The 24,405-nt window shown below is 35.9% G+C and overlaps 1 protein-coding gene across 1 annotated transcript in view; it reads right to left on the bottom strand.

Annotated features, from left to right (window-relative positions):
* IQCM (IQ motif containing M) overlaps positions 1 to 15,062 on the bottom strand; it is a 421,233-nt gene extending 406,171 nt beyond the window's left edge. The window contains 3 exon segments of the mRNA XM_064383724.1: positions 5,236 to 5,500; positions 7,677 to 7,759; positions 15,026 to 15,062. Coding sequence (XP_064239794.1) covers positions 5,236 to 5,500; positions 7,677 to 7,759; positions 15,026 to 15,062 — 385 coding nt within the window.
* Positions 15,063 to 24,405: the final 9,343 nt, after the last annotated feature.

The raw sequence follows: 24,405 nt of genomic DNA, 5'->3' as shown, positions 1-24,405 counted from the left end.
GCTGAAGCTAGTCCTATGGATGTCTCAAGCCAGGAAGGAGTCCAGGAAGTACAGAACAAGGACCAGTCACCCTAGCAGTGACTGCAGTGCCTGGAATAAGAGATGAGTCCAAGTGATGAATGAGAACTGTTTAACATGGCCTACATGCCATGGTACACTGCAGCAAGCTCAGACCTGCTCAGGAGAGCTGACTGTGTACATCTCCTCCCAACTGCTCTAATCAGTGATACCAGATTGGTAGTTTAAAACTGGCTATGTTTAGAGTATTTGCACCATGTAAATCAGTAAAAGCTACAAACTAGGCCTTCCTCTCTCCTCTCACCAGAGCCCGTTGTTAAACACATACTATCACAGCACTAAAAGGTTCTGTTCTTACAGTCTCAGCTCACTCCTCTCCAGCTCATTCTCAGAACTGCAACCACATTAACTATTTTTTTCACTTATTTGAAAGTTCTTCCATGTGCTCCCACCTTGGGTCATTGCAAATTATTTTTCAATTGCCTCAAACTCCCTACTCTTTGAGTAAATTCCTATGCATCATTTATATTTTAGCTCAAATGTCATTTCCTTTAGGAAGTCTTGCTGACACCCAGTCTAGGTCCAATTTATTTGTGATGTACTTTCAATCTGTATATATGTGATTATTAATTTATATCTGTTTCCCTAGCTAGACCACAAGTTCCATGAGGACACAATTTATGTCCATTTTTTCTCCTTTATATTCTCTGAACTGAGCTTTATATATTCACTGCATATCTGAATTAAGTTTTTTAATCAAGACATGTTAAAAGTACTATTACCACTGTCTCATGAGTGAAACTGCAATTATTTTAAGAATATTGAAAAGAAGTCCTCCTACTTGAAAATGTGGGGAGCCACATTGGGAGAACACATGACACTTTTATGAGTATGCATCACTTCCAGCTATAATCCACTGAGACAAATCTGTCGCATAGCCCCACCTATTTTCCAAGTACCAAGGAAGAAAACATGTAAGTTTAATGAGCATCTATCCAGTTTCTGCTACAGCCTGTTCTTTTTGGACACTAAATATTCATTCCTTCTTGTTCCTTTACAGAACACACCTTTCCTCTCCCCAAGGAAGACAACCAAAGTTCCCCCCAGGCACTGCATCCAGCTCAGAGAGCAGGACCTCCAGCTGCTGTGTAGTTTTCTCCAACAAATCCAGATGTGGCTCCTTATGGTCTAGTAATATGAAAACCAACTTCAGAAAGTATCTTTACCTTCCCCAAAGCATATAACATACAGTAATAGAACAGATACAGGATAACCTCAGTAAAAACTCCATTAGTGAAAGGGAAGAGAGTAAACACAATAGTCACCAGTAGAAAGATGTTACAAAATTCTATTGCAAAGTCACTGAGAAGGCCCCCTAACCTGGAGGTGGGGAAGTTCCTTGAATAGACAATGATTTTTCCCTAGGAAGCACTCTCTTCATTTTTTTAGTGGCCTCTGGATCCACTCTCTGAGAAGCCTTTTACTTGCTCTTCAGCCATGTCTTGCTATTACCCAACTTGGAGGTTGTATGGCTTGTGTCACCCACTTCCTGATAAATCTAGATTATCCTACTTTTTGAACATTCAATTACATCAAGGTTCATGGTTTCTTTGGGAATATAATTCTCTTAAAAATCTGTTAGACTTTTAAATCTATTTGCTTCCGGTTAATTCCATGACAATAACCACATTCAAAGTCATTTTTTAAATACATTGTTCTAAAATCTCCTTTGTATCTTTGTTTTCTTACCCCTTGGACTAATCTCTCAATAGTGACTGCCATGAGGGTATCTGAGATAATGGGCTGCTGGTGAAAGATGTACTTTTAATATGCTTTTTTGCTGCAATGTTAAGTCTTAGTAGATATTTGCTCAAAACCAAGGCCCCAAGTACCTAGTATCTCTCTATGCCCTTTCATTTCTAATTGGAAACTAGCCAGGACTTAGTTCTCAGTTTATCTCATGTTTCTAGTAACTTCCCAAAGGCAGCCAGAAACCACCAATGTATGTTAATAATGCATTTTCCAACTTCCTTACCTAAGCTACAAAGCTCAGTAGGTACATGGTCTAGATTCTAACTTACTGCTGGTGGCAGTTTTTACCATTATGTAAGATGCATCTCCAACCTTCTAGTTTGCTATACCTGGCTTCATGCTGCCACTTAGTATAAACCACTAACGCAGCACCACATCTCTTTCCTGTGCCTTACGCTTTACTTTATTGTTGACCAAGTCTAAATAACTCTACCCTTCTAATATCTGTAAAATCTCTCCCCTCAACAGTATCCCCAGTGCTACTACCTTCATTTAAGTTGCCTTTCCTCATGTGAATTACTATCTCCTTATTGGTTTCTATGCCTCTAAAATCCATCACACCCCATCTCTACAGCCAATAAACATGTTAAAAAGCAAATGTTATCACTGAAACTTCTCTTTAAAACATTTCAATGGTTCTCTTAGCTTTTAGGTTCAATGTTCTTCAGTATTTAGTCTGTTATCTCTAATCCCTCCCCAATCCTCATGTTCCAGTCATGTAAAATCATGTTAATTCTGTCAATAACATCATAATCACTTTCAGATATCCTCTATCAGGTAGATGGTAGGCCCTCTAGCTAGATAAAACTTTTTCTTTTTTGAGTTAACATTTATTTATCCTTCAAAATTTGCCAAAGACTTTAAATTTCCTGGGAATCCATTCCTGACCCCTGAATCTGAATCAGATATCCTCCTATTCATTTTAAAGCAGTAGAGTGTCTTTCTATTATAGTATGAGTCATACTATTATCATTGTCTATTTATCCTCTTTCAATGCCACTGCAAAAACTACATACATCAAATTTGAATTTCTTGTGGGTAAGCAGCATATCTTTTGTCTCTCATACTTCACATATTAAACAAGTGTTAGGTGAAAAAATGCATGAACCCCACAATTTCAGTATGGTAGTGACCCCTCACATCTATCTTCAATCTTCACCTACCTCTTTAGGGCTAGATCTCCTTTTCCAACTTCCTAATGGCTATCTCTACATGTGCGTCTACATAACAGGTCTAAAACTGAATTCATTATTTCCCCCCACCCCTTTCCCTACCTACCCAAAATCTGTTTCTCCTTTTGCTGTGGTTCAAATGTTTGTACCTCTCCAAAATTCATGTTGGAATCCAATGTGATAGTATTAAGAGACAGAACCTTTGAGGAAGTGATTAAGCTATGAGGGCTTCACCCTCATAAATGAGAATAATGCCCTTATAAAAGAGGCTTCAGAGAGCTGCTCACCCTTTTTCCCTTCCATCCCTTCCACCATGTGAGAACACAGCTTTTGTCCTCTCCAGAGGACACAGCATTCAAGGTGCCATCTTGGAAGCAGAGACTGGACCCCTTACAAAACACTGAACCTGCTAGTTAGTACCTTGATTAGGATTTCCCAGCCTCCATAACTATGAGTGATAAATTTTGTATGTTTATGAATTATTCAGGCATTTTGTTATAGCAGGAAGAACAAATGAAGACACCCTCTAAATTTCTATCTCAACCTAAGGACTTTTGTCCAGTTTGCCAGTCTAGAAATGTCAATATCTTTATCATCTTCATTTTCATTACACAATCAGTTGATTTTTCAAAAGACAGCTTATTCATCTTAAAATAATCTACTAATTCTGAATGTACCAAAATGTATTAAAAAGAACATTGTATCAAGGACATTCATTGGTACAATGTGAAAAAAATAAGGGTTCTTTGCCCAATGAACTGGGGGTAGCAAGGTTAAAAACAGTAAACAGATTTCTTTTCTACAGTATTTCCCAGACATTTCAATATATTAATAATCACTATGAATCTCCAATAAGGAATATAATATGCATATTTTAAATGTATCTAACCAAAGAATCCTTTGTTAGGGTCATTGAATCACTCAGGACTAACATTCTGAGGAACATGCTTTGAGAAATGCTGATGGAACAGCCCTTCTCCACACTTTATGCTTCCCTACTGCTCTAATTCAGGCCCTGTCATCTCTCACTAGAACAGCCTCCTCACTTAGCTCTCTGTCATCACTCTCTACAGTCTCTGCTGCCAATTTTATTTTTCTAACAGGAAGATCTGATCATACCTCACCCCTTCCCCCACCTATAGATTTAAAATCACCATTGTCTTTCCATTAAACATAAGTTCATATTCTAGGTTGGCTATTACATTCCTTTCAAACTCTAGCCCTACCCATCTTCCAAACTTTATTTCCTACCACATCTCTCCTTTCCCAAAATATATTGTGTTCCTACATCCTTCAGAGCTTTAATACATTTTGTTCCTGCAGCTCAAAATGGCCTCTCCTGTTTCCATCCTGCTTCTCCTGAAAACCCAGTTCTAAAGATATTTCTTCTGATAAATTTTCAGTCTAGCCCTTGGTTGGTTACTCCTCAGCATTTCCATAATGCTTCACACTGACCTCTCTTACAAAACTGTTACACGTATAGTAAGAAATTACCTTGTGTTTATCCTCACCATTACTCTCTGAGCCTTTTAATTTCTGTTTCTCTAGCTCCTAACTTAGTGCCTGGCACAGAGCAGTCAATCTTTGTTGATTAGGAAAACTACAAATGAGTGCATGAATGAATAAACATATTTAGAAATAACAGAAAAGGAAAAAAATAAGGCTGTGGAAGCTATACTAGAAATGTATTCTAAGTGGTCATGTATTCAAGCCATTAGTTTCAGAAAAACAATATCACTTTGCTTAAATCAATCTCTAGTTTATACCTTACCATGTTCCTGGTAGAGGATAAACCTTTACAATTTCTTTTATGGGAAAACTCCATAGCTTCCAAAAATCTTTTTAGGGTTTTGAGGAAACACACTCATGAGTAAGTTGCCTATCCTATCAATCCTGCTCAAAAACAGAATTCAGGGCTATCGTCCATGGCTGCTTTAGCATCTGTAAAATAAATAGTCTCTGAGGATTTTCACTAGGAAGAAGATCACTTCTGGAAGACATGGCTAACCAGTTTTGTTCCCCTAAATTTTTCTTTCCCCTTAGAATGCATTCTTCTCAATTCCTGGTGGTCCCCAGAGATTAGCAGCTCTATTAATCAGACCTCTCTACCTTTCATTGTTAAGATTTAAAATTCAGGGAATTGTTTGAACAAGAAAATTCCATTACAGGCACATAAGAAGCAAACAGTTTTGCCATGGGTTTGCTGAATTTCTTCACTCCACTGAAAACTTACCTTTTGTAATTAGATCTATGGGTCTGCATTTTTCTCTTCTATTAAAAATGTGTGGCTCCTTGAAGGAGACTGGTGGTAGGGGTTCCTGAAGATGTCCACTTTTGGAAAGCTCCTTGGGAAAGCAAATCCTTCTTAGCACTGCCCGATGTTCTTGCACCACATCATGTGTTTCCTTTTTGTCAATCTCCAAAGGTATGTATTTGCCAGATTTCAGTTTTTGGTGTTTCTTTCTAAAAACATTTACAGAAGTACCTTGAACTTTATTCTGTGAATAAAACAAAAATAGATGTTGGCAAAATTTTAGTATGCATTATTTAATAATGTTATATAATACATTTTATTAATAAGTTCACAAAATTGCATCTCTACTAGAAACATTTTACAAAGTACCTTACTGTATAAGACATCTACTCTAATGTAAATTACAAATGACAATAACCAACTAAATCAGATGTTTTTCTATGTCATTCTCCAAAAGTCCTTCACAACCATAAGGATTATATTCTACTTTGAAAGAAATGTAAATTTTAAAATTGCAACTTTCTCCTCAAAGTGATATTTTTAAATACAGGTTTCAAAATCCATTGTAAAATAGGAGTTTTTCAAATAGACAATTTAATATAGAAATTAAATTATTTTCAACCATCTTTGAAGAACTTTTAGATAGCTATAAAATGCTAACATCCCTCAAACCTCTTTCTTTGCTGAACCAGAAATAAGTGAACATACATGGAGGTAAGCTCTTAAAAACAGCATATTGGTAATAGAACATATATTTCATATCCTTTTAATCATAACTGCTTCCTAATTTTGACCACCTTGAACAACAGAAGAATAACACAGCTCTGGATCTCTGACAGGTAATTATCCAAACAGCATAATTACTCTACACACAGATAGAACTATAGTTCTTCCCTATGCCTCAACAATACACATACCCAAAAAAAGGTTTATAAAAATTCAAATTGTTGCTAATTCAAAATGTCAATAAGGAGGTTTTAGTGTGCTAATATTACATTTTGCCAGGAACTTCAGATGGAACACTGGGCTATTATTAATAGATAAGAATTTTAAAACATGTCAAGTTTCTAAGCCATATCTGTCTAACTATGAAGACTGTAAAACATTTATCCCATGTTCCCACCAGTGAAATCAATATAATTGAAAATCATTTTAAATTGGTTAGAGAAAAAATTAGCTAAGCAATGTGAATAATGCTTATTACAAGACTAAAACTATATATGCCAGTCTTGGTATAAAGGACCATTCAAAAGAAACATAAGTAAAAATTAGAATCCTCCTCCCTGACAAGAAATATTGAAAAATATTTAAAATCTTATTTAAAATTTTGTTTAAAAATTTTTTTAAGTATTCAAAAGAGGACTAGGATCATTTGGCACACAGTAAACCATCCGAAGGTAACCTCCCCTCACCTGTCTTCCCAAAGGCCCAATCTGTCACAATAGTTGCCCCTTCCCCAAATTTACTGCCTCCTCTATAGATGCTCTCCTCCAAAATGTCACCCTGTGCTCACCCTCCTCCATCTCTTTGCTATCCCTTTCCCTTCCACTCCTTCTTCTCACTTTGCAAATATATGCTATTCAGCAAATATTTATTGAGCCAGGTACAATCGTTATTGCTAGAGATACAACATTCAAAAGCCAGTCTATGCCCTCAAGGAGCTATCAGACCAGCAAATAGACAATTCTAATGCAAAAAGATATATGAAAGATAATGGAAGATACAGGTAAGCATGGTCATGCTAAGGGTATAAAAAAGACTCATCTCATAATACATTTTCTAGTTTAGCTTTGTCCAAACAGTATTTAAAGGGATATTTACTTGAGATGAAAAATCCAATTATTTAAAATTCTTCAAAAATTTTAAATTGTATTAAATGTACAAATCAAACACATTTGCATAATTAAAATTTGTATAACTAAAAAGTCATTTTAAAATGTTATATAAAATCAATTTTATAGCTAGTGAGGGTTTCATTTTTCTCAATTCTATTATCTTTTCTGTTTCTCTTTTGTTTGTTGGTTTGTTTTGTTTTTGAGATGGAGTCTCACTCTGTCACCCAGGCTGGAGTGCAGTGGCATGATCTGCAACTTCTGTCTCTTGGATTCAAGCAATTTTCTGCCCCAGCCTCAAGAGTAGCTGGGACTACAGGCGTCCACCATCATGCCTGGCTAATTTTTTTGTATTTTTAGTAGAGATGGGGTTTCACCATGTTGGTCAAGCTGGTCTTGAACTCCTGACCTCATGATCCACCCACCTCAGTCTCCCAAAGTGCTGGGATTACAGACGTGAGCCACTGCACCCAGCCTCTCTTTTCTATTTCTTCAATAACAAATTAGGGTTTATGCAATCCTTTGGAATAATCATTGTAGTATGCAAAAACTTAAAACTGTAGTATTAGATAAATGCAAAGCATGAACCTCATTTATTTTCTCATAATGCTGGGCAATGAGAGTTTTTGCTTCTTGAAAAAAGTCTTGCTTGGTGATATCTAATGTAGGACCTAATATAGAAACAGAAACATTTTTTAAGTAGGTAATGTGAAAGTGAATTTTTTAAGTGGACATTATAAGAGGAAGCAAAAGAATATAATGATCTCAATGTAATATTTTGCTTTTTAAGAAGAAATATAAGCTTGTAATGGTCAGGTAATAAGATAGATTATCTTAAGTTACTTCAGCCCAGATAAAGCAAAGAAAATAAACAAAATAGAAATATCCTTCCATTCTGAAAGTCCTTTAAATGTTACTGTATAGAAGATATAACAACATGTTTTGGGCACAAAAGTTACTAACAAGTCTATCTGTGTTTTCTGTATTTAATGACTAATGCAGAAAGCTGTAACCTTCCTCAAGAGTATTTACCTTCCAACTTGTTGATAAAATTATAAGTGTAAAATAAAATGCCTCAATAAATTTATTAAATAGAAGTAGCAATTATATTAAAAATACATGCCTATGGATGGATGATGGATGGATGATATTATAAGTTTTATTTCTATTTTCTAAGTTTCTTAATTTTTTTTTTTTTTTTTTTTTTTTTTTTTTGGTGAGACAGGGTCTCACTTTGTTGCCTAGTCTGGAGTACAGTGGCACAGTTATGGCTCACTACAACCTCTGCTTTCCAGGATCAAGCAATCCTTCCACCTTAGCCTTCCGAGTAGCTGGGACTATGGGCATGTACCATCACATTCAGCTAATTTTTCTGCTTTTTGTAGAGATGGGGTTTCACCATGTTGCCCAGGCTGGTCTCAAACTTCTGGGCTCAAGCAATCCACATGCCTTGTCCTCCCAAAATGCTGCAATTACAGGTGTGAGCAACAGCACCCAGCCTAAGTTCCTTAATTTATTTTAAACAGGACTATGTGTACAATTCTATAGCATGTAGACTACATCATTCTCATTTAGCCTTGTCTAAGTTTTCTCCTTTATATATTTTATTTACTATTAGCTGATCCTGTGCTTGCTTCAGCAGTACAAATACTAAAAATGGAATGATATTAGCTGATCCTGACACTTTAAGTGTTTCTTGGCTTCCTCCTCTTAACTCAAACTTAGTAAAATTTAAATATATTACCTATTCAAAGTCTGGCCAGTAGGCTCTCTGTTTTTATAACTCTACCTCCTTTAGTGCTCTTACTATGAAGGTTTTCTCTCCTCTTCACCCACTCATATTTTAAGCAATTAAAAACTCAATCTTCATGTAACTCAAAACTGTAATGAGATATCACTACACTCACCAAAATGGCTAAAATTAAAAAGACTGATAACACCAAATGTTGATGCAGTTGTAGAGCTACTGGAACCCTCAAGTATTGCTGGTAGAAATGAAAAACAGCATAATCAGTTTGGAAAAGGTATGGCAATCTCTTATAAAGATAAATATACACCCATCCTGCAACCCAGCAATTCCACTCCTAGGTATTTACCAGAGAGTATGAAAATGTATGTTTACAAAAGACTTGTACAAGAATCTTTATAGTAGCTTTACTCATAATAATTCTAAATTGAAAACAGCCCAGATATGTAACATTAAAGGAGTTGATAAACTGTGGTATATGTGTACAATAAAAGACTACTTAGCAATAAAAAAGAGGTACCTCTGACATGTACAACACTATGGATAAATTTCAAAAACATGCCAAGTTAAAGCAGATTTATACAAAAAAGCACATAGTATATGGTTCCACTTATATGAAGTTCTAGAACAGATAAAACTAGTCTACGATGGAAAAAACAAACAGAACAGTTATTTGGCTGGGAGGTATGATGGATTGACTAAGAAGAGACATGAAGAATATTTCTGGAGAGATGGGAATGTTCTTTATCTTGATAGGAATTTGGATTACACAGGCATATATTATCATTGAGTCTACTCAATGAATGTACATCTAAGATTTCTGCATTTCCTTGTATGCACATTTTACATCAAAAGAAGAAAAACTATAAACAAATAATGAATTCTAACTAATGATATGCATGTCGATTGAAGGATGGGTATGTGACAAATCAAGAATAGTAAAATATTAATGGTAAGAACTGGGTAGTAAGCTTATGGGCATTGATTTAAAATTCTTTCAAGTTTGCTACATGTTCAAAAATTTCATAATAAATTATTGAAGGCAAAATTGTCTCTTTATTCCCGCACAAAATATTTCCTTGCTTTTTATCAGGTAGACTCACAGGCCACAGGTAGCTGTTACCTTGGGGTAATGAGGTCCTAAGGAATGAAGCCTGGTTCACATTAATTTCCCAGTTCAAAGTCATAAGAAGCACTGTCCTCACATGGAAAGGGCAAGAGTTCTGGAATTAAAACTGTTTCATCAAATTTTAACTAAAATCTAATTTTGCTTTGAGGAGGCCTCCAGCCAGAGCATTTACTTCATGGCAGAAAGGCAGAGAGCTATTCCTAGGTGTGACTTCACAACTTGCCCTCCATTTCCTTCTCTCATGACAATATTTTCCTCTTCTCATTCCTTTCTTCAGACTATTCAAATATCTCTTACAAGTACTTTAATTACAATCACTTATAATTACAACATTGTCATGCGTCATGCACATGACAAGCAATATAATTTATTAATTCACTGGTTTTCTGTTGTTGTTGTTGAAAATGTAGCTTTGTGGAAACCATCATGTCTTCATTTCAGACAAGACCTTAGAGATGATCTAGTCTTCATTTACAGGCAAAGTTCTGAGATGCAGAGACCTGACAGCCTGCTGAAGTCACACAGCAGTGTTAAGGCAGTGTGTAGGTGCTGTGCTCCTGAGCTCCTTGCTGCCCTTTTCTACACATCTGCTGCTTTTCCTGATGCCATGTACTACCTATGAGTACTAGAAATTTCACTGAAACTTGGCTGGTCACCCTAGTGAGATATGCACGTTTCCCTGACACCTGGATTTTAAGCCAGCACTTCCACCTCTTGTTGTCATGTAATGTGCTGATGCAGCTGTTTCTATTTCCCCCTTTGTAACTAGAAATTAGCTTTTGACAGAGGAGTTAAATTCTCAAGGTAGCATTTTCTTTCTTGCTGGGCTCTTTCTTGATAAGACTCTGATTTCCCCTGTCCACAAGTGCCACTCATCACCTGTGGACCATGGAGAAACCATATGCGCTCTGGCAGCCCTAATGGCCTTGTTAGGGCCAGAAAGCAGATCTTGACATGTCAAGGTACTGTCACAACATACCCATACAGTCAGGCCATCAGATTATTGAGCAGAACAAGGCCTGAGACTGTTCATAAAGGAGCAGAGAAAGTCAGCCATAGCCAGATAGCAGCAATTTCACATAGATCCTGAAATGGCTCCAATGAAGGCATGTGGACATTGACTTCCAGCTAGCAGTCCTGAGCCCTTGTTGTCATTTGAGACACTAAGGTACACCTGTTCTGATTTTCTACCATTACTAAAAAGTAGCCTTGAACAAAAGAGTTAAATTTACAAGCTAGTACAAGATACTCATACTTCAATGCCTTAGAAAAGGCAATGCTAGAATCATTTATTTTTATAATTTCCAAGGACATGTATCTATTCAACAAATTAGTCTAAAAATTACAAGAAATTAAACAACATTTATATTAAATCTCCATCCAGTCAATAATCTTCTAGGCTCCTCTTTCTTTATTCATAATGGGGCAAGAATATAGGTTTGCATCATTTACACATTCAAGTGCACTTCATATATTATTTTGAGGAAGTTGCTAAGGTGTGTTCCTTCTGTATTAAGAAAACTATACTTATGGCTTAATTTGTAAATATTGAGAGTATATAGAATGATTTTGAGGAGCTCATATTCCTGAGTCACTCTATTTTCTGTTTGAATTCCAATTTGCTCATGAACCTTATTGTCTTAAGCCTTATTTTTCTTATTTGTAAAATGAGGATAATAATAATATATGCCACAGAGAGTTGTCTGAAGATTAACTTAAACATTGTTACAAAACAGCACAGCACCTGACACAAAATAAGTTTTCAATAAATGTGAGAAATTTTATTATTTTTGGTATTATTGTATTACTATCATTGGGCTAATGATAGTAACAGTGTTTCTCTGACGGTGTTTATATAATTACTTTTTAGTCAATCCTCATTTCTTCAAAATCACAAAGATAACTTTCTAATGCAGTTTGGATAAATTGTCTTATTAAAATTCCTTTTATCCAGAACTAATTAATTAACATGTTTGCAGTTAATAAAATATTTTCATACATATTATTATTCATGCTATTAAAGCCCTCAAAAGCAATAGGAAGTCATTATAAGCAATAATAAATGTTTTTGCAATGAAGTTCATGAAGAGGTTGAAATGGTCATATTAAACTCATCTAAGTAAGACAAGAGTGCAAATACTAACAGTTCCATAGGAAAAAAATAGAAGTACCTCTAATCCCAAATATTTCACTAGCCTAAAACATTTCCATACATTTATTTTATCTTTTAAAAAACCCCTCATTTTTCATATATCATCAGCTTAACATGATTGTAATGACGGTTCATAAAATCAGATTTATCTACTATTTTAGAGGTTCTACATAGTTGCTCCAGTGAACCTCTGAAGTGAAGATACACAAAGAAAATCTAGTTATGGAAACTATGACAAAAAAATGAGCCATCTCTTAATTAGAATCATTGAGTAAGTCTTTTCTGTATCCAAAAAGACCCAGCAGTTTTAAAACATTTGTTTTTCATAATATAATAAAAATAACTGGCCATATCCAGAGGGTTTCCATCCTTCCCATTAATAGGCTACATTCTTCAGAGAGGCTTCACAAACATTTATTTAAAAAATAATCTTAAGCAAAGATGTATGGCCACATGGCTAAGACCAACCCTATGTATGCAATTAGGGTAAATGCCTGACAGGTGTAACCAAAGCCCCACCTCAGACACAATAGGACTCAGTTTAGCACATATTTATCACATATCTACTAAGTGCTAGATGCTGTTTTGATGCTAACTGTGCTAAAATAAATAAGACTAGCTATTTCTGTCTTCCAAGTGCTTAAGGGTCTAGTGCAAGAAAAAAAATGTGTAAATAAATGCCATGACAGTCAGTTAAGATGGACACTGTGATAGAAGCCAACAACCACCAACACCCCCTACCGCTAGCTCACTAATGTATGAATATCCCTTTAAAAAGATAAAGCTTCTCACTGTATTATTAAAAATAATATTCAAAACAGAAATATCCCGAGAGAAATAACATGTGAATGGAAGCCAGGCTTAGGCAGTGGTTTCAAATTTAAAGTGCTTCATTAATTTCATGTGCTTTGGGGGTGTTTCCTTCTTTCAATCAGATCTTACCTGTTTTACATATTTGAGCTCTTCCTAAGTTTTATTTTGCAGAATTTCTTTGTTGAAAAGTAAATACACACCAACTGAGCAAAAAACAAATAAAGGTCTGAATAACTGCATCTATGGAAATAACCTGCTTGTAAACAAGTTTAGATGGAGAGAACGGTTAGAGAGCCAAGAAGTGGGAGAAGATGGAGAGAAGAGAAGCTAGAGAGGAGAGAAGCTGGAACTAAGGCCATCAGTTCTAGGGTAAAGAGTTATGGAACCGGGAAAGTGCATAGAAGCTCTTTGGACAAAAACTTCAAATACAATACTTTATATTAATTTCATTACATGTAAGTGAAGAAAACATAAATTATTTCTAATTTCTTCCTAAAAAGAGTTATAAGAACCAAATAAAACCCAAATTTCAAGTGGTATCTGGTTATCAACTCCTAAAACACATATTCAACATTTTTTCCCATAATACATTCTGCATTAAGACTCAACTTTTCAGTTCTAAATTAAAGGCACTCTGTTGAATTGTCTCTTACTGACTCACTTTCCCCCACCCTTATTCCTTGTTTTTCTTTAACAAAGTATTTTGCCTTCTTTGCACCAAGAAATGCTAATAATTTTCATGTATACCTCAGACAGATTTTACAGGATACTGCCCAAAAATCTTTCTATGTTAATATTTCTCAGACTGTGGCCAGGTTGCTATGGAGATGGAGGGAAATGGCAAGCTCATAGCATCAAGGTCATGTTGGCATGACCTAAGGCAAAATGGAACTAGAGAATATTCCTCCTCTACTTCCTGGATCTTCCACCCTTTCTGACCTTCTCATCTTTAAAAATGTTCTGTGTTATCAAAATAAAAAGAGTTAAAGTGATCATCACAGAACTCTAGGCAGCCCTAGGCAGATGCCAGCTGGCCTGTATCATACACTGTCAGGGGTAACAGGAGCCAAGAGGAAGTAGCAGAACAGCAATAACCTCAGCTCTATGTGCAGCACTATATGTTAGGATTGCTTGTCTTGTTGCCAAGTCTATATCAACTCTAAAAGAAATACAATGTGTAATTAATAATAATGTATGGTACACCTGAAATTTGCTAAGAGAAAGATCTCAAGTAGTCTCATCACACCAGAAATAAAGCTAACTATGTGAAGTAATAGATATAATTAGCTTGATAGTGGAAATAATTTTACAGTGTATATGTATGTTAACACGCATGTTGTACACCTTCATATATATTCAATTTTTGTTTGTAAATTATACCCTAATAAAGCCGAAAAAAAGATATACAATGTAAACTGAATTATATGAAATTTATATGTAATTTAAATGCTTTCAAGTAGACATACTAAAAAGGTGAAATTCATTTATATAACATAATAATTAATTTTTGTAGACTATTTTATTTAAATAAAATGCACCCAAACATTACCATTTAAACATTAATCAATATTAAAAATGAATTAGATATTTTACATTCTTTTTTGTTCCATCTTCAAAACTCTGTATGTATTTTGCTTCTACTTAGATACATCTCAACTCAGATGCTAAATTTTTATCAGAACTACTTAACCTGTACTTAAATTTTATAAAATAGTCTTCTGAAAAAAATAGATTTATGTGCCCAAATTTGTTCCAAACATGCTTAAAGTTTTCCAGTAACTGAATTATCAGTTTTTAATTTTAAATTAAAAGTCATTAAACTTAAATTAAATATTCAGTTCCTTAGTTTCCACCAGCCACATTTCAAGGACTGAAGAGCTCACATATGAAAAGTGAATACCATATGGGATAGCACAATAAGTTAAAAAGATCTCTCAAAAGTTGGTTATGTATAATAAAGGGAATGGAATAAATGCTTTCAAGATATGCCAACAGTGTGTTGCTCTGAGGGTCACAAATTAATAGAAAAGATTAGTTAAAACAGTTGGAGTGTTATGATTTGTACATCGAGTTGTTAGGTAAGCATAGATACTCACATTTTGCTTTTTTAGCCATAGCCTCTGCAGTAGTCATGAGGGGCAGTTAGGATAATCTTCTTTTTTGAAGGGTGAACTCCAAATCCTTAAACACAGTTACATTAAGTAATTCCGTGATGATAAATATTTATTTTTAGCCATTTATTTTGCTCACTCATAAGTAAATAGGATGAAAGATTAAAAGTTTTTATATGTCATTTCTATGCTCTATAACCCTCAATGCCTTCTCCTCCAAAAGACAATAATGATAGCTAGCATTGGGTAGGGCTCTGCAGTTAATCAAGTGCTCGTATACACATTGCCTTACTGAATCTGAACAACCCAGTAGGAACTATTATTATGAATTTTGGCAGATGTGGAAACTGGATCTTAGAGAAGTAAAATAACTTGTCAAAGTAAGAAGCTATGTAGTGGCATGTGCAAAACTCAAATCCAAATGTTTGGGCTCAAGACCCTATGCAGGTCTCTGATTTCCTACTACTTTCCACTACCTACTTTCTTACTACTTTCAACTAATATCCAATTAGTACTTGGCACATACCTTATACACTCCTACCTTCAAGCTTAGTTTATCTCAGCCTTCCACTCAGAATGCCTTGACATCTCATCTATATTTATTTATATCCTACTTGCCCTAAGAGCCTAGGTTCAAATCCCACCTCTTCCATGACCACCCAGCCTCTGTTCCTGTGATCTGTTCCTCTCTTAAATACAGTAGTTATGTTGTCCATGCCTCTCCCTAGAAATTTATCATATGCTGTCTGTGTAAGGCGCTAAAAACACAGAGTGATAGATATATAGTATACATCTATATTCCCCAATTAGTCCTATATTCCCAGTTAGACTCCAAATGCCTTGAAAACAAAACTATATACCAGCAGTTCTCACACTGGATGAATATCAGAATCACCTGAGGAGTTTTTAAATACATGTCTAGAGTGGAACCTAGGCATCTGCATTTTTGAAAGTTTCCCAGAATATTTAAATGTTCAGTTAGAAGAATGAAATCTGCCTTGTGCCTCATTCTTCATGGTTCCCAGGCCGGTGCATTGCATTCTGGAGGTGCTCAATAAAGGGCTGATTAGTGGTTTCATTGAGCTGAGCCCTTCTACATTTGACGTTATCATTACTTCCAAAGCATTATCCAAAATGTATCAAATGTTACCTCTGTAGCCAAGGAGTCAGTTACATCAGTGCATGCTACTATATGCCCACATGGCTTTACTATTAGAAATGGGAATATTAAATGCTTTAACAGAGCTCCATGGAGGCCCTTGTTCTAAGACTCTATGTATAATTATTCAGTTGGCAGACTCAACTAACAAACTATGAGTTCAGAATTCAAGACCTATTAAATAATTTGGTAATTCTTTTAGTAACTCTGTAGGAAAGTTCTGCTCTATGAAAGTCAGGACCCTGTAGCCTCATACTCTTAGATAAAATGCTACAACACTTTCCCTCACCTTCTACCCAAAAGGGGGAAAATACTATTGCAGTTACAGTTTTAAAATAGCAAATCTGGAACATCCAAAAATGATTAATTCTCAAATTGTCAACATCATCTCATGGGCTAGAGCACAGAATATGTACCTTGTCTGCCTAGTTCTGCAAATGAACTGGGATAAATTAAAATACTGCATCTCCCTCAGCAATTAACAATCAGAACTCATCTTCTAGCCTGGTTTAATTACTATCTTCTTTATTTTTAAGTATAAGAAGGAAATAAAAGTGTTTTGTGCTCTGTCATTTTCTTGTTTTAATCTCCATAGAAATGGACTCTTCTCTGGGACTGTTGGCTCCTCCACCTTAATTCAATGTGCCAGGAGTGTCAGCCTGCATTAAGTTGGCTGGCAAGCAAGACATCCCACTGTCCTTTTAATGCAGAAAACAAGCCAAGCATCCTAAGGGGCGCTGGCATGGTAATGCCCCTGCAAACCCGAGGTGATGAGGGAGGACTCTGAGACAGGAGCTGGGGGTGGAGAAAGGCCATGAAGGATGGAATTGCTTACAGATGGACACAGTGACATAAAATATCAGCAAATGGGGCCCCTCTCCACTTTAAGTCTCCAGCAGACAGTTATGAGATGCTGAGTGCATCCATCAATTAATAAAAGCATATTTAATGCCTGAGTTGTGCAAGGGACTTTCCATTTATTTCAGAAAAAAATAAATCAAATTGTAAATAAAGATGAAAACAACGTGCAAAAAAGTATGTCAGATGTCATAAGGAAATCTGTGAGCTTATATCACTTATTTGTGAAATAGGTGATATAAATCTGTGAGCACCATAAGTTCAAATGAAGACAACATCACTGAAGGCTGAGAAGGTGATGTAAAAGAGAGTTCAAGAAGAACTGAGGTACCTACACTTGGAATGGTGAGCACAGGGTTAATCAGAACCAAATGCTGGCCAGTACACTCCTGTGGTACTGAACATCAGTCCTGAGTGGATCAGATTAGCTAACTTAAAACAGAGCAGGCAGGAAGGTGAGAGAAATAGCACAAGCAAAGGCATGGAGGTGAGAATACAAGTCTAGGTGACATCAAGTCATATGTCTGATTTCAGCAGAGGGCTAGACTATATGCTGCTGAAATTGTCAAAGAACTATTGAAAGTTTTTGAACAAGGCACTGACATAACCAATGTTCTAGAAGGTAGCTTCCATAAAGGCCAAGATTCTGTTTTCCTCTCTGCAATCTCTTATGCCTTGAAAAGGCCTCAGATTTAGAAGGATCTCAAAAAGCATTTGTTATTTGTAAAATCAGTAATTATGGCAACAGCATACTGGACAGGGATGACCTACTTTCTTACGTTTCCCTCAGCACATTTGTGAAAAAGTCCTTTCACCCTTTCTCTTACAGTAGATACAACTTAAGGCTCTCTGAAACTAGACTACAGGAATGCTAAGGATTTCTAATTCCATTTCTACATGGATGAAAGACAAACAGAAGTGGAAACTATTATTTCCCTACCTTATCTTCTTAGCTTGACCTTCCTAAAGTAGAAGACTGATAAAACTGTAAGGCTGGGTGCAGTGGCTCAGTACTATAATCCCAGCACTTTGGGAAGCAGAGGCAGAAGCATTGCTTGAGCCCAGTAGTTCATGACAAGCCTGGGCAACATGGTGAAACTCCTTCTCTACAAGAAATGAAAAAGTTATCCAGGTGCAGTGGTGCATTCATGTAGTCCCAGCTACTCTACTGGAGGTTGAGGTGAGAGGATCACTTGAGCCTGGGAAGTCAAGGCTGCAGTGAGCCATGATTGTGCCACTGCATTCCAGCCTGGGCAACAGAGCGAGACCCTGTCTCAAATAAAATAAAACAAAACAAAATAAAATAAAAACACTTTATCATGCCTTTATGTTCAGTATTCTGTTGGCAAAAAAGTGCCTTATCGTATTTAGCAGGATGCCAGGAAACTAGCCATGCTCCAGGAAAGGCAATTTCAGCAGTTGATATTATGGCAAACGGAAGTAAGTCTTCATTTACTACCCAAACTTTCTCCCCACTGTCCCTCCACCTCAGTCCTCCTAACCCTGAATCATACTTTCACCCTTACCCATTTCTCTATCTTAGAAATTATACCTATATCCACCTAGTTGCTCAAACCATAAATACTTTATTTCTCCTATATTTTTGTGTACCACATCCAATTCATCAAGTCTTACAGGTTTTTAACTTAAAAATACATCTGCTTCTCTCCATCTTCATCTTCCAGCCATAACCATTTCATTCTGGGACTGCTGAAATAGCTTCTTAACTGCTCTCTCAATTTCCACTCTTTCTCTGCCAGTTTGTTCTCCACACAGCAGGAGTCGTCTTCTTAATTGTGCATCAGATCATATTACTTCCCTTCCATAGCTTCTGAACTTCATTTAAAATAAAACCTAACCTCTTACCCTGAGCTCTTCTCTCTTATGCAACTTAGTAAATATGGGTAAAAAGCATAGGACTAGCATTCCACAGCTCCATGTAGAACAAAGCCAGGAGGCTTGCTTTTTTGGTTGGACTTAGTTTTCTCATTTACAAGGTAAAATTTGGGGCAAGAAGATCTCTAAGACCCCATCAGTTTCTAAAACTTATTCCATTGCTTCTGTATACTATGCTAAAAAATAGTTGACTCCAAATCCCAGAAATCAACTGCATGGGCAAGAGTTCCTGCCTCCCTCCTGACATTCTCTACTTAACTCTGTGCTCTGTAACTCTGGAGCAGAATACCAAGAAAAGTAGTCTAGACCTGGTCATGTCCCTAGTTGTAGGCCTCATCATGTGTCTCTCAAGCCTAGACCTCTAGGACCTTCCTCCCAGCTTTTGTCCTAGTCACCCTTCTCTGGTTAAGTCTAAGACCCCTTCCACTTTTCCTCTACTAAGTCAACAAAGACCTTTAGGTTATCTTCTGGATTTTCCTTCTAACTGACTTCTTTCTGTCAAGTCTCCTAGTGTCTCTGACCAAATCATCAGCTCTGCCAGCACCAAACAATAGGAATAAGAAAAGAGAAAGGAGAGCAGGTAAAGAAAAACAAACAGCACAAGTCCCAATGAGGACCAATATAACAGGGCCAATATTAGGCATCTAAAATGTGTAAAGGTATACAGTCATTACTCTGTATATGAAGGACTGATTCCAGGACCCCTGTGAATGCCAAAATCTGCAGATGCTCAAGTCTCTTATGTAAAATGCCATAGTATTTGTATATACCCTATGCATACCCTCCTATATAGTTTAAATCATCTCTAGATTATTTAAAATGCCTAATGTAATGTGAATGCTATGTAAGTAGTTCTAACACCATATTGTTTAGAAAATAATGACAAGAAAATAGTCTGTGCACATTCAGTACAGCCACAATTGTCCATTTTTTTTAATATTCTCAGTCCGAGTTTAGTTGAACCCATGTATGCGGAATCCATGGATACAGAGGTCCAACTACACTAGATGATAGGAGAATAAGAAATTTATAATCACATAATTAAATTATAATCCAAATTTGTCAGAGGGCCATAAAATTAGTTGGAAAGAAGATACTCTATGAATTTATGATTAATATCAGGTAAGCTAGGAATCCAGGGACCACGGAACAGTGGCAAGCACATGAAGTTATACTCCTTTCCTGATGCAGAAAGCTTCCTCTAATTCTCTAAATAACTCAGGCTAATATGCTACCCAGAACCAGGAAGTGGGAAGGAAAGAATATAAATAAATCATTAGGATGTCACTTCAGCTAACACAAAGCTCAGATTCTAGGAGCACTGTGATGAGAGCAAACTTGGATTTCAGTCCTGATTCTGCCATTGCCAAAGTGATCTGAAGCAAACCAATTAACCTCTCTGAATCCTACCTCCTTGTCTAGAAGCAAAAGATTTAAAATAGACACATAATATTAAAAATAGTAGCTTCAACTTATGTTTAAAGGAACTCTTTCTCAGAAGCCAATGAGAATAACAGGTGGAAAGCCTGGCTGCTCTGACAGAAGAGGGTCTCAGGGGCTTTCCTTGAACTGCCCATCACTCCCAACTACCTCCCACCCACCTTCAACCCCGCACTCCAGGTTCAGAGACACACCACCAATGATTTCAAAGGTAACTTCTGGATATAAGTTTTCACTATTTCATAAAATAGATGTTATGTTCTATTCTCTTATGGGCATGCATGGACACTTACATTAATTAAGAGATCTCAAATATTCCCAGCTTTACATAAAATATTTAAATCTTTAAATCACAAAAAAGCAGTTATTAATACATTTCAGTTCTCAACTCATTAAAAATGAGATGTTAAACTGAAAACACTCTCCCATTATACTTTAAAATTCTTTCACTTACTTTTTTGCTAAATTACACTCTTTATTTTACCTTTTGCTTCTCTTAATGGGTAAAACCAACTATTCAGAGCCATATTCAACAAGCTATGGAGTTTTTCTGTGACCTTATTTTAGGATTTTGATACATTTCTGTATAAATAGAATTTGGCAATACATGAACACATACATCAAAAGTCACTGAAGATCAAAGCTTACCAACAGATGATGGGCTGGGGTTGGTGAGATAAGACTATCATTCAGTTAAGTAGAGTAATTTGGGTAAAAAGGAAATGATCAATGTTAGATGGAGCCATACTTGAGTAGAGATCAACTGCTAGAATAAATTGAAATACTGCATTTTAGTCCATGTATCATCCACAATTATAAGCACAAATGTAACATACAATATAAAGAACTTTTACAAATCAATGAAAAAGGCAGGCAGTTGAATATAAAAATAGGCAATCAAATGGGAAAGAAGCATGTGAAAAGATACTCATTCAAAACTCATTCATCACCCAGGAAACACAAATAAAACCACAACCATCACACAACCAAAAGAATGGCTTCTTAGAAAATACCAAATGTTGAAAAAGATATAGAACTACTGAAATAGTTCAGTAGTTCTAATTAACACTGCCTGTTGCAGTGTTAATTGTCAGTCTTCAGGAAACCATTTGGTATTACCTTAAAAATTGAATCCATACTATGACCCAACCCTTAAATTCCCAATGCAAAGGCTTATAATGTACACCAAAAGGCACATATAAGAATGAGAACAGCAGTGCTATTTGTAAAAGCTAAAAACTAGAAGCAACCCAAATGTCCCTTGACAATAGAATAATTTGCATTTTATTTATACAATGGAATATTTTACATCAGCGAAAATAAACTGCTTTACCCAAAGACATAGTATATTCTCATATATATTATTTTGAAAGAAGCCAGCATAAAGAGGACATAGTCTATATTTTTAATAATATAAAGTTCAAAAACAGGCAAAACTTACTAATGACAATAGGAAACAGGATAATGGTGACCTGTGAGGAAAGAGTGCAGGGTCCCAGGTGGGGGGCACAAGGAGGGCCTCTGGAATACCCTCTAGAGGGTGGGCATTTCTTTATCAGAGGGTGATTATTGAAATGTGTTCATTTCATCAATATTCATTGAGCTACATGCAGGAATTGTGCCCTTTTCTGATTATATATTATAAATCAATTACAATTTACTTAATAATAATATACACTTTATTAATTTTTCGATGTAATCTATTAGAACCCTGAAAATACTACCCCAGTCATTACAGATAGTTCCATTTCTCTTCTTACACTCACTCAAAAGAAATATGAAGCATAGCGCTTTGGTAAAAGCCACCAAGATCTGTGCTGGATTCCAGGGCAGGAACTAGTTCTTTAAATTTATTTTGTCTTCCATAAGACTGAGCACATGACTAGCCAAGAAATAAAAACTTTGTAAAAACTGTTGATTTGAATTCCTGCAGAGAAGTCCTAAAGCATTACAATCTTCTTAGTTTTCTCAGAGTTCCTAATATTTATTTAGAAACCCCACTACTACTGAAATGTATGTATAACGTGTCATGAATTTTTGTAATGTGACTAATGGGCTTTGCTTAATTTGCTCCCTCTTGTTATCTTGATAAGATTTGATAGGAAGACCATAATTATCCAATGAGAAGCTAAGTACTTTGATCCAAAGCAAGTGTTAAAGAAGCACACACACACTTCAAAAACTGGTTCCAGAAAAGTTCACATTATTCCACATTTTTCTCACCTGAAATTCCCACTCAGTTATTGACTAATAACCCTCAAATGCCAAGAGAAAGGCAGAGGTGGGGGTAATAGAGATTGGACTTTTCTTGAACAAAATGTTAAAATATTAGAAGTTATGTTTTATCATAAATTTTATTTCTGGGGAATTTCAGTTAGAAATGTATCAGAGCACATATGTCCAAGAACAAAAAATAAAAAGAGCCTTATTTCCTTAGCACTCTACTATATCAGAAATGATTTCAAGATATCTTATGAAGAGTTCCATATCAATACATGCAGTTATGCCTTCAGTGATAATTGTGACATGTTGTGACTCTGTTTTGCTTGTGATTTTCACAGATTAAAGCAGTGTTGTTATAAAAGCACATTCTCTCAGTTATTAATCACACATGCCTTAAATAGAAGCCATTAACATTTTATAAATAACAATAAAGAGAGAAAGCTTACTTTATAAGCATTCCCCACTGAGATGTTTGGGACACTATGTTAACAGTTAAAGACAACAATGAAAACACCATAGAGTTAATTACAACAAATTAAATACAATAAATTAAAGGCCAAAACTGTTAAACTGTTTCAAAAGAATTATGCTGTGCTCAGAAATAGTGATGTTAAAGAGCAAAATCTAGAAATTTGAGCAAATGGTGAAATATTGCAAAATTCTGGCTTCTATTTTCTGTTTTCTTTTTTATCTCTATAACCTTATAAAAAAACTAGCAAATGTTTACAAGGTCTGAAATGGTTTTGGAGCATTTATATAAGGGTCAGTTTCAAGGAAAACAACTTTAAAATTGAAAACAGTCTTGGGAGTTGTCTTGTTTAGCCTCTCGTTTTACAGGAGAGGGAAGAGCAACATAGGGATGTAAGTGATTTCAGCTTAACACTGTATTTGTGAATGAACTGCAACCAGAATCTGAGTTTCCTGACTCCTGATAAAGCATAAATCCCCCTGATGAAATTTCAGGATTTTCCCCTCTGTGAATTTCCCCTGCATGAATTCCTTCTTTACCTTCTACTCTCTGACTCAACTCTCTTATTCTGCTTTGTTCTAACAGAGACAGTATGACTTCACGGTGAAGAGCAGGGATTTGCTCAGATGGGACTGGGTTCAAGCCCAGACTTCCTCACTTCCTAAATGATGGCCTTAGGCCTGAGTGATCAGTTCATTCCAGTCTGCCTGAGACTTTCCTGGCTTTAAAACTGAAGGTCCTGAATCCTGGGAGCTGCACAGTCCCAGAAATTAGGATAGTAATTTTCTTAATGCTCACAAACTAATCTCTTTTATCTGTAATAATCATTATATAATCTTTATATCTCACAGGGCTACTGCGAGACCAAATGAATGGATGTCTAAAAATGTTTAGCACGGGTCTACACCTGGTCCACTCAGTAAATACTCGTTTCCATATTTGTTACTTCTTATTGGATCTTATTCTATATTAGAGATGTAAATTTGAGAGTAGTTTAAACCAGAGATGGTATGTAAAACCAAGAGTGAGAATGAGTTCTCTGAAAAACAGGGCAAGCAGCAGACTCGAGGAGGGTGTGAATAGCATAGAAAGAACAGAGAACACAAAGAAGGATGGCGAGAGCCTCAAGACCATATTCCTCAACATCATTAAAGAAGAAAGAAGGGAATTCTAGGGACATGATATGCATGGAAGGACTTAATAATAAACTCTAATCTTGAGTCTATAAATATGTGTGGATTCTGTAAAGAATTAAAACAAAAGAAAGGATAAGAGATAAATAGGTATAATGTTTTGTGTACTACATGGGTGACTTTAGAA

Source organism: Aotus nancymaae, unplaced genomic scaffold, assembly GCF_030222135.1.
Source record: "Aotus nancymaae isolate 86718 unplaced genomic scaffold, 86718_ANA_hifiasm-v0.15.2.pri h1tg000033l, whole genome shotgun sequence".
Classification (NCBI taxonomy): Eukaryota; Metazoa; Chordata; class Mammalia; order Primates; family Aotidae; genus Aotus; species Aotus nancymaae.
Note: the sequence above shows the minus strand (reverse complement) of the source record. Positions and strands in the feature narration are given on the sequence as shown.